We start from the raw sequence: 19,688 nt of genomic DNA on the forward strand, positions 1-19,688 counted from the left end.
CAAAAAATAAAATCTCCGGCACCTGAATAATAATTTTATAAAAATTGTATTAAAAAATACATTAAAAAACACGTGTGCTTTGAAAGAAAAAAATGTTCTGCCCACATTTTCTTCGTACCTGCATAATAACATTTTTGAAACAAACTTTGCAGGATTCAATACAACAACGATTTATATCAAAATTTATTTTTATTATTATTTTTTTTATTAATAAAAAATTCGATTTTGCAAAATATTTTTATGTTTTTTTCAAATACTATGCACATTTTCAAACAAATTTTTTATACAGAAATATATATTCGATTATTGTATTTTCAATAAATAAATAATATTTAATAAACAATTTTTTAAATTGTTTAAATTCAGGAATTTTCTAGTTCGGATATTTTATGATTCAGGCATTTTCTTTGGGGATTTTTAAAATTCGGTAATATCTTACAGTCTGGAATTTTATTTATTTTATTTTTCGCGAATTTTCCAATTTGACTTATATATTTCGGGACTTTTATAATTTCGTGAATTTTATTATTGGTTATTTTTCAATGTACGAATTTTACAGTTGCAATGTTATAATTTCGGAATTTTTACAGTGATGTGGGAATTTTATCATTAATTTTCCAATTCGGGACTTTTATATTTCAACAATGCATTGTCGAAATATAAAAGTCCAGAATTGGAAAATTCTCGACAATTTACAATCTTACCGAATTTAAGAATTGCCGACAAAAAATTTCCGAATTATACAATATTCGGGCTAGACAACTCTCTAATTTGAACAATTAGAAAATAGCTAGTTAAAAATTTTTTTTAGTAGAATAATAAAATATTTTTACCGAGGAAAAAACTTTTTTAATGTTTCTAAAAATTATTTTTTGAATTAAAAATAACAATAATTGAACAAATGTATTTTTGGATAAAAAAAGTTGTTTGAAAATGTCCATTTTATTTTTGCACATTACAGAAAACGCTCGCAAAAATAAAATTATTATTTAAAATAATAAAAATAAAAGTCGCGTTAAATCAGCCTGCATTGAATCCTGCAAAGTTTGTTTCATTTGAAGCTCACGTGTTTTAAATTTATGCTTGTATCACATTTTTATACAATTATTGTTATTTTAAATTAAAATAATAATTTAAAAAAATGAAACATTAAACAAAATTTCTATAATAAAAATATTTGATTATTGTATTTTTAATAAATAAATAATATTGACCACATAACTGTTTTCTCAATTTCTGCAATTCGGGAATTTTCTAGTTTGTATATTTTATCATTAGACAGCATTCGGCCTCGAGTTTTATTATTCGGGAATTTTTAAATTCAATAATATTGTAAACTGTCCAGAATTTCATTATTTCAGAATCTTTTAATTCGGGATTTTCAGGTTTCAGCACTTTGTTATTTCGGGAAGTTTACAGTGCCGAAAATATTTCAAAAATTTAAAAAGATTTATAAAATTGTAAAAAAATCTTGAAGATTTTGAGGCATTTAAAACTCCTGAAAAACTTAAATAATAATTTGAATTATATATATATATATATATATATATATATTTCGAGTCAGCTGTATCAGTTATAATGATTTAAAGTTTATTTTATAATATATTTTATGGAATATTGTATTTTTTATGAATGTGCCAGTGAAATTCTATTCGTCTAATTTTGTTTGCCAATGCGAAACGTAATGTGGCTTGGAACTGTCGTCTTAACATCTAAAAATCGAAAGAACAATTTTCCTATCACTTGGATTTATAATTATATTTTTATAAAAACGTTAGAAAAAAGTTCGTAGAAATTGCAGACCACAAAAATAAAAATAAAAACTAAATAATATTAAAGAACTATATATAGACAATATATAGAATCAAAATTATAATTAAGAATTTTGGAATTAGTGGAAAATATATGAAACCGTAATATAAATTACTCATCGACTTATATTTGTGGTATTTATTAAAACAACCAAGTTTTGCAAAGTTATAAATGTAAAAATGTTTGAATTGGCAATTTACTTTCAATCCAAATGGTTCTTGTCCAAGCTAAGTTTACTATCAGTGCGCCACGAAGGTGTGCCGAGAGTTGCTTACAGCGCTCCAAGTGGCTCTTGGCAAACAATATCGAAGGGTGGTTTCTACGGGGAGCGGTGGGTAGAGGGGAAGTGACTTTTTTCGCCGGACGCGCCGTCTATATTTATGGCGGGTAACTAAGCCCGCACCGAATCTACGTTTATAATATCTTTGTCTTGTACCTAGTGCGATTTAAATCTCACGACCTTAGATTTTCTGCAGCACCACTATCCTCAATTCGCCATGAAACTGAGACAGCGCAGACGATACATCTGGACATCCTGCGTGCCGCCGGGAGAAGCGAGCGGTAGCCAGTATTCGGTTGAGCCTCATATGAAACCTGTGTTTTCCTAGCATACTAGTTTGTATATTTTATTTGTTTTATTACGTTTGAAAGTGTTTTATTTTAGATTCTCCCATTAAATTCCGCAGGCGCGGAGAAATTTAATTGTTTATCGCTCTAGGGCGGAAATAGCATTTATCCTAGCCCTGGCAGACCGAAGGAACCGAATGTAGCACTCAACAGGCGTTATACGTCTTATATTTGTTAAAACTTTTTACCGTTGCAAAAAAAAACTATTACAAATATTCCGTGACCTTCTATAGGGAATTTTAATGTAGAATCCGAATTTCAACAATTTAAAAGTTGATTTTGCTGTTTTTCGAGTTTTTTAAAAAGGAACCGAATAGGAACCCAATGGGGTCTTTACGGGTACTTTGTAGAGGCTCCATTCGGTTCCTACGGTCCACCAGGGCTTATATCTCTTAAACTAGGTGAACGAGCTTATATTTTGTGTGTCTGTGTTAAATTGCCAATCAGGCGCGATAACAGTGACGGTTTTACTAATTCTCTTGGGTAATTCCAGAAATGTAAAATGTGGAGTTCTGGGGAGGTTCCTTTTTGCCGCTACTTATATGTACATATGATTAATATTCTTTTATTTACTTATTCAAATGCCCTTATTATATATTCGTAAAGTACATACACTGTTTCGTTTTATTTTAGTGACCTCTCAGGTGTCTTTTAGGTAACATTTACAGTTACCCGCGACGCTCTGCCGGAACAGTCTAGCCTAGGGAGAAATTTAAACGTTTTTGTTTTGTTTTTGGTGTTACTTTTTTTTTTCTAGGTATAATTTTTGTTTAGTGAGCAATTTTTCTCATGGCGGGAAGTCGAGACCTGCCTGGCACTGAAATAAAATAAATTAAAAGTCCAGGGGAAAACAATTTTAATTAAAGAAAATTTTAACAAAATGAAGTAATTAGAATCTTCGTTTTAACTGGCGCCCTAACGAGTTTGCCGCATATTATATTTATAAATTTACTGTGCCCGGAAAACGGAAATGTCAATCGCGAGATGGAAAGAGCTGAGTTTTCGCGTCATATTCCGATTTAAGAAGGCACGTAAACAGAAGGGAGCGGTCGGATAAACTCGCGACAGCTCGGAGAGACTCGGCTCGTGGCAACTCAGTCGAAACGAGACACGACACGCTTCACTGCTATAGGCGAATATACGGGAAGCCATGTACACGCAAAAGTTATAAGTTGAGCGAGAACAGTTTCGTACGTGTTATGACGTTTAGGATCGGGAGCCCAAAAATCGGCATCGGTGCCCAAAAAAGCCCAAAATTATGGCATAAAGGAAATATTTAAATTTCGTTATGGAGGTGCTAGAGGAAAAGAATTTTTTCACTATAACTGCTTCAAGTTGTTGTGAGAAAGATTTGCAATCACTATTTTCATAAAAAATTAACAGTGAGCAATTTTTTAAAAAATTCGCATCGGTAAATTTAAAGTAGCGATTTTTTCAAACTTGGATTCCTCCAAAACATTTAAGGTGCTTCAAATACGATGGGCCACAGGGTGCCTGCATCGTGAGTTTCACGAGGGTCGATGAGAGTTTTACGAAAATACACACACAGCTGACACTCAGTTTCACTACAATTTTTTTCTATTTTTCTCTCTGTTTTCGATTATTAAACAAAATATAAATATTTTTGTTTAAAACCGCAGCTGTTCAGAAAAATAGGATAATATTTAGATGCCGTATGCAAAAAATAAAATTCAAAATTGCTCCTGTAAAATGGAATCCCATTTTCCAACTCTAATAAATTCCCTTAAGTATGAGAGAATACATTTAGAAATTGTAAGTTAGGATTTGGATAAAGGAAATGAAGAGTTAGTAATAAGTAAGGTGGTAAGAAACTAGGAGAGATAGGAACGGATGAGACGAAAATAAGAAATAGTAAAAAGCAAAAAGAGACGACGAATGAAAAAAGGGAAGAATGGGGAATATACTACTGGAATGTAGCAGGTTTGGAAGGAAAGAATACGGTATTTATCAGAAATTTAAAGAAATGAGAGGTGTTAGGAATGATATAGCCATGGCCAGAAGAAAAAATAGAGAATATAGATAGGGAAATACAATTCACAAAGAAATAAAGAATGATTCATAAGTCAAATCGAGAAAAGTGGTATAAAGGATTTATAAATAGAATGGTAAGAGTGGAAATGGACGAGAATCAAATGATTTATATTAGGAAACGATTGAAAAAAAGAGATAAATTGAGAAACCGAGAACAGAAAGTACCGAACTGTAAATAGGAACAGGAAACATGGGAGCATATATCAGGAGGATAAATCAGAGGATTTAAAAAGTAAGGCGGATAGTAATAACAATTTTTGGTTGAAGACTGACTGAAGGGATATAATAGATAATGAATAAAGGAGAAGTAATTTAATATACACGAACCTCTGCTTGGAACTTCTCAGCTTTTGTTGGCTTCTGCAGTGCGAGTACGAAGGGTGTGTTAGCCCTTTTGAGGATTTCGTGAAAGGTAAGTGTAACACCTCTGGGTCTCGTGAAGGCAAAAAAATTTGATATTTCCTTGCCAAGTCTATTGAGATGGTGTCCGAAAATTCGCATGAATCCAACACCAAGTTGAACCAGTTCGAGTTGTCGATCTACAACGAAGTGCCATGGAAAAGCCTTACAAAAAACTGCAACATCCATCCGTAAATCCGTCGCTTCGTTCGAGAGTGGACGGAAATAGGGCGATACAACATCCAAATCGTCATCCACGTCTAAATTCTCGCTGTAGCGTTCTGGTGTTATGCGATATCTGCAATTAATATTTATTTTAGATGTGAGAAAACAATTAAGATATGATTCTTGAATTCTCAAGTATTTACTTAGTAAATACTTCGTAAATACTAGAGTGTTTTTTTGTTTATTGGATTTATAGATACGTATATCGCAGTACCTTAACAAGTTTATCTTATTCGTTCTTGTTCACTGCAGATTAACTGAAGGTTTTCAAATATTGGATCGTTACTGCAGTTAGTTGTAGCTGTAAACTGTGTACAAGATCCGTATTTTTGTTAGAAATTCGAATATTAAGACTGCGACAGGAATTTGACTAAGACTTGAGGGAATTCAATAATTTATGTACGAACATACCCGTAGACTTCAAGATGAGAGTACTCATTTTGAGGTCCTTAAAAATTCAAAAGTTTTTGAATTTTGACGATGCGTCAGGTCTCTGACTGTCCCGTGGCTCGAGTGTCGGACATGGGGTTTTAAGACCTCCGTTTGGGCCATGCGCAATAGCTTCACCGAAATCTCGAGTAAGAGCTGGGCCAGAAGAGAGTCACTTTTCTTCAGACACCCGACCGTATGTAAAGGAAAACTACAGTACGTCCTGACAAGAAGTCGGTTTTAGGATATTGTGAGTATTGTGAATATAATATTTCGTCGAAAGTGTGATTGCTCCTGGATCAAGTTTGATTTTTACTGAAAATTGTCGACAAAAAAAAACAAAATTTGGAATCAGACCGATGTTTGAATCCAACTAGAATGCTAATTGAATCATCGAATCTAACCCCCAATTATTATTTCCAACCCATCACCACCCTCCCAGATAACGTTTTTGTTGCTTTTTAGTCATTTCCGTCGTCTTTTCCATGCAAATAATTACTAACGGACAATTTGAATATTTACCATAACAGTTTAAAATTTTTTTAATTTTTCAAACAAATTTGAATTATTTCAACAATTATTTGTTTCCCAAAAATGTAAAAAATAATCGTATTTTCTGATTGAAATGTAATATTTTGTCATTGTTTTGAGCAGTGAAATTTTCTAAAACCATTATGTAATTATTTAAACAATTAATTATTTTTTCTTTTTAAAATTTCTAAAAATTGATCCAGAAATCTCCAGTTTTTTCAAATTAGTATCCTATGCTACTTTTTGTTGAATAGTTGCAGAATTTTGATACATTTCTTCTAATGTTTAACAAATTGCAACTTCTTTAAGCAATTTTTATTTTCCCAAGCAGTTATTTTTCGATAACTAAAAAACCGAAATATAATATAAGAGGTAAAATTAATTGCGATTTTTAATGTATTTTTGGAAAAGTAATTATATAAACAATTTAGATTTGTTTAAACAATTTAAAAGCGGTTAATTTATTCTTTTTATACACTATACAGTCAGAAACATAATTGTACATATTCAAATTGACCATTAGGAATTATTTTAATAAAAAAGACTACGGTCATATTTGGTTGAAAATAAAAGTTATTAGTATGGTTTTATTTTGTAGACTCCTCTTAAATTCCTAAAGAACTTGGGACGTTATGATGAAACCCTGGAACATCAGCTCAATGTTTCGAAAATTCCAAATTTCTATATGTTAAGTAAATGGAATTTTGAAGTGCCCAGTAGCACGTGTTGATATTCGAATTTCGAAAAAATATTACGGATTTTCTTTCTCCGAAAATGAAAAATTCCAGGGGGGTGTCTTGCCTTGTAGCTCGTAAAGCGTTTTTTGGATCACACTAGTGTGCAATGTGTATAGTAAATACTAAATAGTAGATGGCCTTATGCTTACCTAAAAAATTTGGTGTTGTAAGGGTCCGGTAATATATAAACGTCAGCTTTATCATTATAAAATTTTCTGGCAATGCCTTTAAGACTACCGACCAGAAGATAGGCAATGGACGGGTGATCGGTAGTGAAGTGAAGTTCTAGTGCTCCTGAGGTTGCAATGCAGACGAATTCGGCTTCAGATGCTAAGCCTGATTGATGCTGCACAACATCGTTGACTCCGTCAAGAGTCGTTAAGAAAGCCGTAAGATCGTTACCTAAACACATAAAGGCTCGTTCCAACAAACCCACACAAGCTGTTGTAATAATTTCTTGTCCAATGTGTTCGAGAAAAACGTTTGCATCAATATCTGAAAAGAAAGATTGTGATGTATTAGGTTGCTGCAGATGAAATGGCCGTTTTTTATTTTATTACACTGAAAAAATACTTTTGAATCAATGAAATATTGGTTTGAACGATCAAATGGTGCTTTCACGCTCGGTCAAATGCATATACTATAAATTCAGAAGAATTTGCTATTGTTTCTTATTGTGCTATTTTAAATAAAATATTATTCAATTATAAAAAAAATGATTAGCCTCGATTGAAGATGTCATAAACATAACAGTAAAATATTATAGAGTCAACTGCATGTTAAATTTGGAGCAAACGGTATGTCCTGTAAATCTATAGCATTATGATTTAAATGCTAAAGTACGATGCTATGGTTGTTAATTCGAAAAGATGTTACACCTTTCTTAACACCTCTGACAAACACACCTCCTTTATCTCGTATTTTTATTGAGATTGGACTCTTGATTATACTCTATACATTATTCTAAAATTAACTAATTGTCGACTTTGGTTAGAGAAGACTCATTATTTGTAACTAAAGAGAAAAACAGTTTATTAAAAATATACACAATCATCGAGAATCGGACGCATGCACCGCTCGCTTACAAGTCGCATGTCTTATCCCTTTAGCTGGTGGAGTCCGTGTCAAGTGATAACTAGAATTACTTTCATGGAATATGTCTTGAAACAAAAAAATTTTTACACTTTTTTTTGAAAATCAGAAAACTAAAATCGCATTTCTGAAAATACGTTTCCGTCCATTTAATTTTTTTTCGTAACAAACTATACATTTGTTTCACAATTCTAGAAAGTTTCATCTTTTTACTGCCAGTGGTTGTGAAAATAAATAAAACGTAATTTTCTACAGCGACATAATACAAAAGTTAATGTGGAAGAAAACAACCCACTATTTAGTGCGACGAAACTTGTACGCTTTACGTACTTTACGCCGGTTTTTAAATGCGGGTACTATATTAAAGTGCTTAGAATAAGAAAAATGCTTTGTCATCATTTTGGTCTTAGAAATAGAAATCACGGGGTGTATTTGCTGTGTACCATCAATTTTAATACAATTGTTCAATCATTCTCTTAAAAGTGCTTCTTCTGCTTTGTATGCGTCGTTATTGCAGAATTCGGCATAAACGTCTTTGAAAAACCCTTTAGCACAGTCGAAAATTTCTATAATATTTGTGAACTGATTGTCGTACGGACGCTAAGGGTTGTTTTAGCAGCCTTCTTTTTGAGAATGCCACTAATGCCATCACAAGGAACTTCGACCTGTGCAGTTGGATGAAAGTTCTATTCCGCTTTACATCCAAAATCATGCTTGTGGAGTGTTAAGTTAGCAAAGTTCTTTCGATTTTTGTACTGTGCCGCTCAACCCTCTGAATTATATATAACAAAGTTCACAGTAATTCCTGCTTTTTCTCGTAAAAAGAGATGCACGCATTTCGTATTGTGTTCTTTTATATCTAACATTATAGCGTAACCTGCGTGTTTTAATTCACCTTTAGGTGTTCTGTAGTATGTAACAAAAGAATGAACAGTCACTTGTGTTTTTAACTAATGCTTACCTTGAGAAATATCTTTTAAATTAATCGTATGGTTTTCAGCAAAATCTAGTTAACAAGAATTCGACCCACTAATAAATTAAACTTCACGCTATTGATATACATATTTTATTGCTTCGCAACAAAATAATGTCGCAGAAGTCGTTTTATATATTTGCTTAAGCTGTTAATAAATTCATTTACTGGGGCTACAGGAGTTTTAAAATTTTTTGGATCCGCGTTCAACCATTGTTTTATTTTGATATACTCAGCAAAATGTTCAATGTAGACTCTTTTTAGAAGAAATGTAAGGTTCTCATAATCGGGACAGTTAAGAAATTCATTAAAATTACACGCTTTAGATGCAATGTTACAAATCGACTGGACTATCCAATGCTTGATAGTTGGAAATAGTAGAGAATTAGACGTAGCTAATTGTTTTATATTCCCACCACTAAACACAAGTTTAGCGTTATCATTGTCCAGCAGCTCGGGAAAATGATTGAAATTGTAATTTGTCTTTTTTGCTTAATTCCGATTTTTCGAAATTTTCCTTCAAATATATTATTATTTCGTTATTTTCATGAACAGGATTTTCAAGAAAAGTTGTGCAGCATATCCATATCAATTTGTTATTGAAAATTCATCTTCGTGAATTTCGTTGAGGTTGAAATCGTGATCCCAAGATGTATCCGAAGTAGTTTTTTCGTGGGAAAATTTCTTACGGCAACTATCACAAATAAAATGATTTTCGTGTAATAAATGAGTAATTTTAGCGAACACTCCAGATTTATAAACTTAAATGTATTATCCTAGAAGAAAAGAATGTAATTTTAGAAAATAAAGTGAGCATTGTAGAGGGAAGAAATTGGGTTTATAGAAAGTAGAGAGAGAGCCAGGAACATCTTACTCTATAACGTGAAGGATCATCCAACAAAAACCGTTTCTTCGATTCAGTTAATATTTTTTTTAAGAAAGCTAATATGGATATAAAAAATAATTGTATTAATAAGGTCATTGGGATTGGAAAGAATCAGGGTTCCAGGCTAATTTTAATTACGTTTACCAACTCGAAATGCAAACACAAAATTGTTTAACATGCAAAAAATCTGAGGTCTCTGAAGGTGGTGATGGATATCAATTTGATGGTGGTGAGTCAATGGATTCGACAAGCTCTACAGCTAGCAGGAAAACGGGTCGCTCCTATAAAATCATAGTACCTAATGTTGATAACAATAAGTAACCCAAACACAATCACAGGGATAAAACAGTTAAGAATTTTTTTTAAGAAGTCCCAAAAGAAGGAGAGACCAAGATGGTTCCGAGAGCATGAGAGATGCTCTATCAAAAGCATCAACAAGGGTTGTTTTCTGGAATACCAGATTAAAGCATTTGGATGATATCTATAATCATCCTACTACTGAGTATATTTATATGTGTTAGTGAGACGTGGCTTACTGCGCCTTCAAAATGATCTAACCTCATCGAAACTCGGACTATCAAGTGATGTATAGTGTGGTTATGAAGGAATCAACAATGGGAAGGGCAAAGGGAGGTCTGCTCATCATTACAAACACGGGTAATTTCAAAACAGAAGCTATATGTGTGGCTGATGAAAATATTTTTGTCAAGATTCAAAATAAATCTTCTTTCAATATCATATTGGAATCAATATACTCGAATTCAGGCTCTAATATTGAAAACATTTTAAATAATACGGATGAAGTGATTTATGATATTTCCTTAAAATATCCAAATTGGCCTGTAATAATAGGAGGGGACTTTAATTCTAAAGTTGGAGATTCAAATCAATTAGGGGAAGAAACTTTAAGTAATAATATGAGATTATTTATCGTTAAATCGAGCCTGGACCATAAACAAGATAAAAGAGGCAAGTTGATGGTTGAATGCTTTGAAAAAAATGATTTGTTTGTTTTGAATGGAAGAACTAGGGGTGATTGTCGAGCTCAATTGATCTTTTTTTATGGGAAAAAGCTCATCGATTATTGATTTAACTTGGATTAATGTCTGGGGTGCACAAGTAATTGATACTTTCTAAGTTTTTAAAGAATATGCGATGTTAATAGTTTTGAACCAAAATTATCAATTAAGGATTGTATAGATCTAGAAACTAAGTATTATCGAATAATGATTCACGAAATCCCTATCTTGACTCGTATATTACTTTGGATGAAACTATTTCAAGTTTATAGAAATGCAAGTGTGATAAGGCTCCTGAGCCACATGGTATTGGTTACGATTTTTTTAATTTACCATGGAATCCCACACGCTATCTAAATTCTTTATTTAACAAAATAATAGATGAAGAGAAAGTTCCAAAATATTGGTCGCAAACTGCTGCTGATGTAGCATTTAAGTGGAATGAAGGTGTATCCCAAGCGGTCAACATTACGAAGGGAGTTATGCAGGGAAAAGTCCTTATTCCTACGATTTTTACCTTGTTAATCGCGGATTTGGAGGAATTTTTGCTTGCTAAAGGTATCAGAGGTGTATCGTTAGATCACGTAATTAAAATTTTGCTTCTTGCGTACGCAGACGAGTTAGCTATCGTTTTTGACTCCCTTGCGGGAATGAGAAGAATTTTTGGAGGATTATTTTTAGAAACAGCATTGGACAAAACTTTCCAAGCGCTCTATGTATCTGTATAATCGTAATTTATCTTAATTTACTGCGTTAGTTGTCCGAAAACATCACGTTTCAACTCATTTTCCGACGATTATCACCTTCACATATGTTAATAACGATAAATAAACCTTTAAATAAACTTAAGTGATTTACATTTATATCAATATTTGCGAAAAATTCATTTCAAATTTTTAAGGCGTTTGTTATTTGAAATTTTTCCTCGAAAAATGGACATTTTAAAAGCTAGCATCTCGGTAATTCAAAAAAACTTTTCTGTTTTTAAATTAGCAGTAAATAGTGAATCAATAAATGCTAATTCATTTTGCGATAACAATAATTTACATACCAAATTGTTACTAAATTAATAATTGTCAAAGATAATTGCTGATTAATAATAGATACTAAAAATTCTTACCGTAATCATTTTTTTAAACTGTGGTTATGATATAATTATTTGCCAAGCATTACAGATATGTATAGTTCTTTAAAGTAAAGGGGTTTTCAATAAGAGCGCTACAAAAGTTTTTTTAAATAAAAGAAAAACGGTTTTGGATATAAATGAAATTCTTTATTCATGTGAAAGTACATTCGATGTCATTATGTATGGAACTCGATTTCTTTTGCATGGCCACCACGGGCACGCTTGCAGAAGTCCAGACGCTGAACCGAATTTTCGACGGCTTTCAAGCATAATTCGGCCGATACTGCTGCAATTTCACGTTCGATATTCGTACGAAGTTCATCAATCGTCACTGGCTTGTTGGCATAGACCATAGACCTGACGTAGGCCCACAGGAAATAGTCTAACGGCGTCACATCGCATGACCGAGGCGGCCAATTGACTGGGCCATTTCGTGAGGTATCACGCTCACCAAACTTGGTTTTCAATAAATCGATTGTGACATTTGCTGTGTGGCTTATGGCGCCATCCTGTTGAAACCACATATTTTCCAAGTCCATATCATCCAATTCGGGGATTCATGGAGTTCGTGTGGATTGCTGTCTGACCAATAATGCATATTTTGCTTATTGACGAAGCCATTCAGCCAGAAATGAGCCTCATCGCTGAAGATGATTTTTTGATAAAAATCCGGATCATTTTCAAGTTGTTGCTCAGCCCAATGCACGAACATACGTCGCTTCTGGTGGTCAAGCGGCTTCAGTTCTTGCGTGAATTTGAACTTGTAAGGATGCAGGCCAAGATCTTTTCGCATAATACGCCACAACGACGTCACAAATAAGTCCAACGTTTGAGAACGACGTTTGAGAGACTGATATGGGTCTTCCTCAATTCATGCGCTAGCGGCAGCAATATTCTCGACACTACGGGAACTTCTTCGTCTCACTGGCACGGGAACATTTTGCATTGTACCCGTGGATTCAAATGTTTACACTAGACGCTCAATTGTTGATCTGGCAGGACGATTATGACGACTATAAATTGGACGTAGTGCTCTTAAAGTTGAGGCCACTGAATCCGAATTTCGGTAGTAAATTTTAATAATTTCGACTCGTTGTTGCATCGTAGATCTTTCCATGATGAAATGGCAAACTTTACTGAAGAGAAATGTCAAAAGAGCGGGAAAAAAATTGCGTCGTTTGCTGTCACTATCGGTCTACTTTTGTAGCGTGCCTATTGAAAAACCCTTTATTGTCAATTTTTGCATTTTTTACAAATAATTTTATATGTTTAATAATTTAATTTATACTAACAAATGAGACAAATGAATAATTATTATAATTCCTCAAATTTAAATTTTCGTCACTGTAAAATTCTAGAATAATAAAATCGCCGACAAAAATTTCCGAATTATGAAATTACAAAGAAAGAAATTTTTATCAATGTTTAAAGTATATGAAAATTATTTCTTGAATTTCAAATAACAATAATTGTAAAAATTTTTAATTCAAAAAATTATTTTATACATTTTTAAATATTAAAAAAATATTTGTTTATTTCACTTAAAATAAATAAATAATATTAATCAAAAATAATTTTTTTAATTGTTTAAATACTGAAATTTTCTGGATTGGATATTTTATTATAAGGCAATTTCCTGTGGGAAATTTTCTTCTTCGGGATTTTTTGAATATGGTCATATTAACAACTTTCAAAAATTCAATTATTCAGGAATTTTTCCATTCGAAATTTTTATATTTTGACAATTTCAAAATTTTGGGAATTTCATTTTTTGAGATTTTTCGGTTGACCTCTGACAAATTGCTAAATTTAAATTTCAATACATCTATCACGTGGGCTAGAAACATGTTTTAATGTTTTTTCTACAGATTTCCAACTAATTTTGTAAAACATATACATTTGTTTCAAACAACAAGATTTTTCTTGTCATCAAAAATTTTCACCTTAGAAAGAAATGCATATCTTAATCTGATAGTAGAATATGCAGATAACTCGGAATTCATTTTTCTTCGTTTTTATCACAGATGCTGTAGATCTGATATTGTATGTTTTTAACCGTACTCCAAAGTGCCATTATTTGTGGCTATAGTATATACTATCAAATCGAAAGTATCTTCGTTTCTCTGATATAATTTTTTTCTATAAATTATAAAGATACTTTGTTGATTGAAAACTATTTTTACCGTTTTGAATAAAAACAAATCTTGAAATAAATCTACATTTATTTTTCTTTACTGTATTTACTTTAGTTTCATATCATCGTACATCTTTCAATATATACACTGAAAGACCTTTTATTAAAATAAATGAAAAAAAAATTAGAATTTAGTATAATATCGTTCCAAAATGGGTAAGGCCGAGGTTTCATTACAGTTATCCGTATTAAAGTTGCGAAGTTTAATATTAACATTCGAGTATTTAAAACAAGAAAAGGACAAAGTACACGGAGAAAAAGATATTGCACAATGATATCGCAAAACCTCTGTATTGAAATTAAGCGCAATATGATAACGTACAAGCAGGTTCCGGAGCTTTTTATGATATCATAACGCACTAACATCGCTTGGCCACTACTAGAACCTTCGTTTATATAATCTCCATTTCAAGAATTAACACCATTAAAAAAATTATATTCTTTTTGCTTAGTTTTCGAAAAATAATTTGAATAAGAAAAATAGTGAATATCATAATTTCGAAAACGTATTTTAGAAATTATAATTGTCAATATTAAGTTAAGAGAAAGTTGAGGCGCATAGCAGACTATGAAATCAATATTCTTAATTTTCCATATAATTGAATTTAATTTGTGTATTTAGTCCCTCGTTCTGAAGGCTCAATCTTTTGACGGATTGAGTTATTTTTCATGTAGTCGTTTGAGATTCTTATATGCTTTGTATGGCTACTTCAAAAGATGTTTTCACTCTTTCGAATAAAATGTATTACTATCGTTTTAACTTCGCTTGTCAACTTTGATATAGTTAATTTTAAATTCTCGCTATTTTTATGAGAGTTTATGCAAAATCCTTTCCATTTGTTCAAACAAAAATATTACTTATGCCGACTGAAAACCACTATATTAATTTTCGATAGACAAACCCTATGCTTCCTATTTTGGAACGATATTATACTTTTTTTAGCGATATTAGTACAGTATTTTTTATTTAACAACTTGAATTATTTCACTTGAAGCAAAATTTATTGAACTATTGTCATAAACTATTGTATGAATAATGCCGAATTCAAAAGCGCCGGCACTTTTTATTCAAGAGTACTTTTTTCTCGGGGTATAGTTGATATTTGTTTCCAAAAATTATTTTATTTTAAATCAAAAACATTCAAATTAATTAAAACATCCTAAAAAATAGTAGAATCCTCAATCAACAAAAGATCAATGTTAAGCCAGTAAAATAATATATATTTCAGTCCCGCTATAGAAGCCGTTTCTGGGGTACCCTTTATCTCCTTCGTACTATCTCGAGACTCGTCGAACCATAAACAATGAGGGCCGTATGAATAATTTCTGCCGGGTTTTCGTCTTGAAAAAATGTTGTATTTTTGCCATTTTGGTTTTATAATGACTTAATGAACGTGAAAATATTTGTGTTTACAGATGAAACTTGATAGAATTACTGATTTTTAAGTAGGTACGTTCATATATCAGGTTAGCCATTTTAATCAAAGAGAACAATTCCCGGTTTTTTCTCGGTTCAAACACGTTTCTCACGGTCAACAAAATTAAAAAGTTCGAATACTAAGGCTAAACATTTTTCTATTTGAAGCACTGAAAAATAAACTACAAACTAAAGTACTTAGAGTGAAATTCTTAAACCCTAAACTTTTTAAATTGAAGTTTAAAAGTTTTTTAATAAAAAAATTTTGTATTTCAATGCTCAATATTTTACACGTATAAAATCCACGTATTTATTATTTTTAATGCTCTAAATTGAAGAATCAGTCAATGAAATTAAAAACTTTCTTAATTTTATTATTTTAAGCAATTTGAAGCTGAAAACATTCAAGATTAAAAAATTAAATTTTTTTAACTGAACACTTCTTAAATTAGAATTTGAATTATTTTTATTTCAAATAGTTAAAACATGCTTGAAAAGGTTCAAAATTTTATTTATAAATTTTGAGAAATCAGGATTTATTTAAAAAATGTACGAACTTCAAATTATTTTTTAAATTTAGCCACAACTTCTAAACATTATAATAAATAATAAATGTTAAATGATAAATTTTTTATCCAAAAGTCTCAACTTTTAAACGTACCTTATTTCTCATTGTTCATGTTTTTAAGTCTGCATTTCGCAATTGTTTAAATTAAAAATTAAGGATTGAAAACAAAAATCTAGAATGTAAAATTTTGTGATGAAAAGTTTTTCGAATTACGCAATTTAAAGCGAATCGTATCACACTTTAAATATGTACTTTGAGCGTTCTTATATTTTTAAACACCTAGTTCGCTTTTTCTGCCAGATACGACAGACGAATTAGCACATTTTTGGGTAAAAAAAAGTCACCATTCTTGACTGACCGGAAAAATCTCAATATATGAATCCCATCTAGAACATTTGGAACTTCGTGAAACAAAAGTCAGTTAGCACGATCCTACGGAATTATGATTCTATTTGAAAGTCGTTTTTTATTGTAAAAATGCTTGAGTTCAATGTAGATAATTATTTTTTGAATAAAATTTATCATGCATAATATATTGCGTATAGCAACCTTTAGCAGATAATATATCTTTATTACGACGAGGAATACTACTTAAACAGTTTTCAACTTTTCTCTTTATATTTCGGCAATGTTTCCAAATGTGACTGAGTATCCGAATTAGCTTTTATTTGATCGTAGGATCGTGCTTAATGATTTTTGTTTCATGAAGTTCCATACGTTCTAGATGGGACTCATATCTTGAGATTTTCCCGGTCAGTCGAGAACGGTGACATTTTTCTACCGATAAGTCCGCATTTCCTGGAATTTTCCGCCTCTACAGCCCCGAAGTTGAAAAGTTATCGGACTTGTACTGTAATTCGACTGGAAAATCTGGTGAATCTAGCGATTCTTGCGATATATGAGTTTAAAAATACAAGAACGCTCAAAGTACTTACAATAAATGACAAAAATAATGTGAAAATTGTCATTTTTTAGCTTTGGCCCTAATAATATGGCAAGGCATTGTAGAACTGAAACTAATGGAAATAGCAATAGATAATAGCAGATACAACATATGTGTGAATTATTTCTATGAACATCAGTAGAGACATCTCAGACAGTATTTAATGTTTATTAAATGATTACAAAATGAAAACAGTATTCTGCTTTGACTCTGAACTTGACAAATATTCATCATGTTAAGCGATGGGTTGCGCCCTTTGTGACCAGAACAACAGAATCAAATGCAGTATCAAAACAACGGATTTAAAACATTGCAGAATTAATTAGTTGTTTATTTTGAGAAAAATGGTGGTAAAATGGATGTGAAATATTGAAGAAAAAGATTATAAAAGTATAGCGTAGTTGACTGTAAAAGCAAATAATCGGACACTGTTGTTATTTTACACAAATTACCTAATATACAAAATATTTGTATGCAGTGGATTAAGAGTATCAACATGAAAAAACAAACATTGCCATGAATTTTCGAACTATCACCATTTTTAGTTTTTCTTCAGCTATAACAACTTTCACATCATGAGGAAGACTCCTGTGCAAATCTTTGGTTTTTACATAAAGAAACATTATGTATCACCTATTTTCAGTTTTTGCAATAATTCCACAATATTAAATATGATCTGAATTAGCAATGTTTTCACCCTCTTCGAGTCTCCGACATCCATCATCCACAAATGTTAGAATATCCGAAACTAGATTTGATTCTGTTCTTCTGGCCACTTAGGGCGCCACCCATCACTTAAAATGACGAATATCACTCTTAGTAAATACCGTTTAGAAATTCTAGAACAATGTAACGCAGCATATAGAATAAGATGCCAATGTAGTAAAGCATGAGTTGGATAAAGCAAACGACCATTAGGAATTAAAAAAAGTACATGTCAACGGTATAAATTTGAACCCAAAATACCATAGAGTCATTAGTAAATACTTAATTAAATCTCACAATGGTAGAAGTAACTTTATCGATTGGGACAATATTGAAGCATTACATCAAGAACCTAATTATTATAAAAGATGTTTTGCAGAAATGGTTTTTATTAACCCTTAAACTAACAAAATGGCATGAATTGCTCCAATTTTCAACTGCTGTGTTATTTAGGAAAAAGTTGTTCAATACTGACAAAACTTTATACCCTGTAGTATTTTCTATGCTGTTTCCGAATGTGACCTTAGATTAGTGCCCTATCTGGCGCCATTTTCTTTGAATGGCTGTTAAAAGCGAAAAAAACTGCCAATTACAAAACTTTTTCTTTAAAATTTTTGAAGAGTTCAACAAGAAGTTATCAACGTAGATTGCTCATTCTCTAGATCTAGTGGCGTATTGTGTTTATCTAAAAGATAGGACTTATAGTGATTTTAAATTCAATATGGCGGCTATTCAATATGGTACCAGGTCAAAATGGCGATTTTCAAAAAATCAACCAATTTGGACCAAATCTGCAAAATTCAAGAAGGCGGGAAAAAGATTACGGTTGAAGTTTTTAAAATTTGACCAATTTGGACCAAATATTATATGTAAAGTTTCTCGGTGTTGCTGATAACAAAAATGAAGTCAGATTTGCAAAATTCGAGATGGCGGAGCCAATATGGCAGATTAAAGTCTTAGTTTGATCGAATTCGAATAGATAATTGCATGCACAGATTTTTTCTTTGAACATAACTAATCAGGGATCAAATTTTTAAAATACAGAAAGACGTATCGTCTGTCTGCCGTAGCCGATCGACACGGTGCTCAACTCATAACTGCGTGAAGATATGAGTTTGTTATTGTTTTGTTTTTCCTTTTCTATTATTTTGTATTATTAGCAAGCTTCAGTAGCTAATTTTTATACAGAATTTCTTATATTTAATTTGGAAAAGAATTTGACACAGTAATGCTTCGCACAGTGCAAACAAAAACGTGTTGTTCTCAATTTGCATTTCGGATGAGAGCAAGTATTTCTTTGTTTTGATATATATTTATGTGATGCAACATAACTAGTGACACTCAGGTTCGATTTTTGAAAGTATTTTCCAGTTACTCTTATGCATAAATCTCTTCACAGTGGGCACAAGCGTTAAAGAACATCTTTAGAACGGCTTAAAAATGTCCTAAGTCAGTCCATATAACGTACCATAAACAAACGATGTTCCAGAGACGTTTTAAAGACGTATATCGAACATAAAACGTTTTGTAGAACATTATTCGGTCTGACTTAGGACAATTTTCAAAACGTTCAAAGGACGTCTTTTGACTTGTATGTCCAAGAAACGTTTTAGGATGTTCTAATTACGTTCTAGCATGTTGTGCCCACTGGGTTGTTTTCATTTCTTTAGCTCCTACTTTCTGAAACAAGCTCCGAAGTACAGTTGCATTTGTGAGCAACGATTGCAAAAGACAAATGAAAACAGACCAAGTCGATTTTTCCGAATGTATACTAGGCCTTCCCTTTTTGCATCTGAAGTCTTGCAAGCCGACGCCAACCATGCATCTTTTGTACATCGAAAAAGCTAACGGAAAACTCAACTCAATTTTATCATGAGTTGTCGCTGAATATCTCTTTGGTGCCTGCATAGGCGTAATATCAGCTGTCGTGGAAAGAAGCCCTGCATTTAATGT

General features: G+C 31.9%; 1 protein-coding gene across 1 annotated transcript in view; it reads right to left on the reverse strand.

The window, feature by feature from the left end:
• The window catches only part of LOC117172823 (head-specific guanylate cyclase), a 373,978-nt gene that overhangs the window by 113,375 nt on the left and 240,915 nt on the right, over positions 1-19,688 (reverse strand). Inside the window, exons 4-5 of the mRNA XM_033361067.1 lie at positions 6,962-7,307; positions 4,819-5,188 (exon numbers count right to left, since the gene is read on the reverse strand). Coding sequence (XP_033216958.1) covers positions 4,819-5,188; positions 6,962-7,307 — 716 coding nt within the window. The remainder of the gene's footprint in view (positions 1-4,818; positions 5,189-6,961; positions 7,308-19,688) is intronic.

Source organism: Belonocnema kinseyi, chromosome 5, assembly GCF_010883055.1.
Source record: "Belonocnema kinseyi isolate 2016_QV_RU_SX_M_011 chromosome 5, B_treatae_v1, whole genome shotgun sequence".
NCBI classification, from domain to species: domain Eukaryota; kingdom Metazoa; phylum Arthropoda; class Insecta; order Hymenoptera; family Cynipidae; genus Belonocnema; species Belonocnema kinseyi.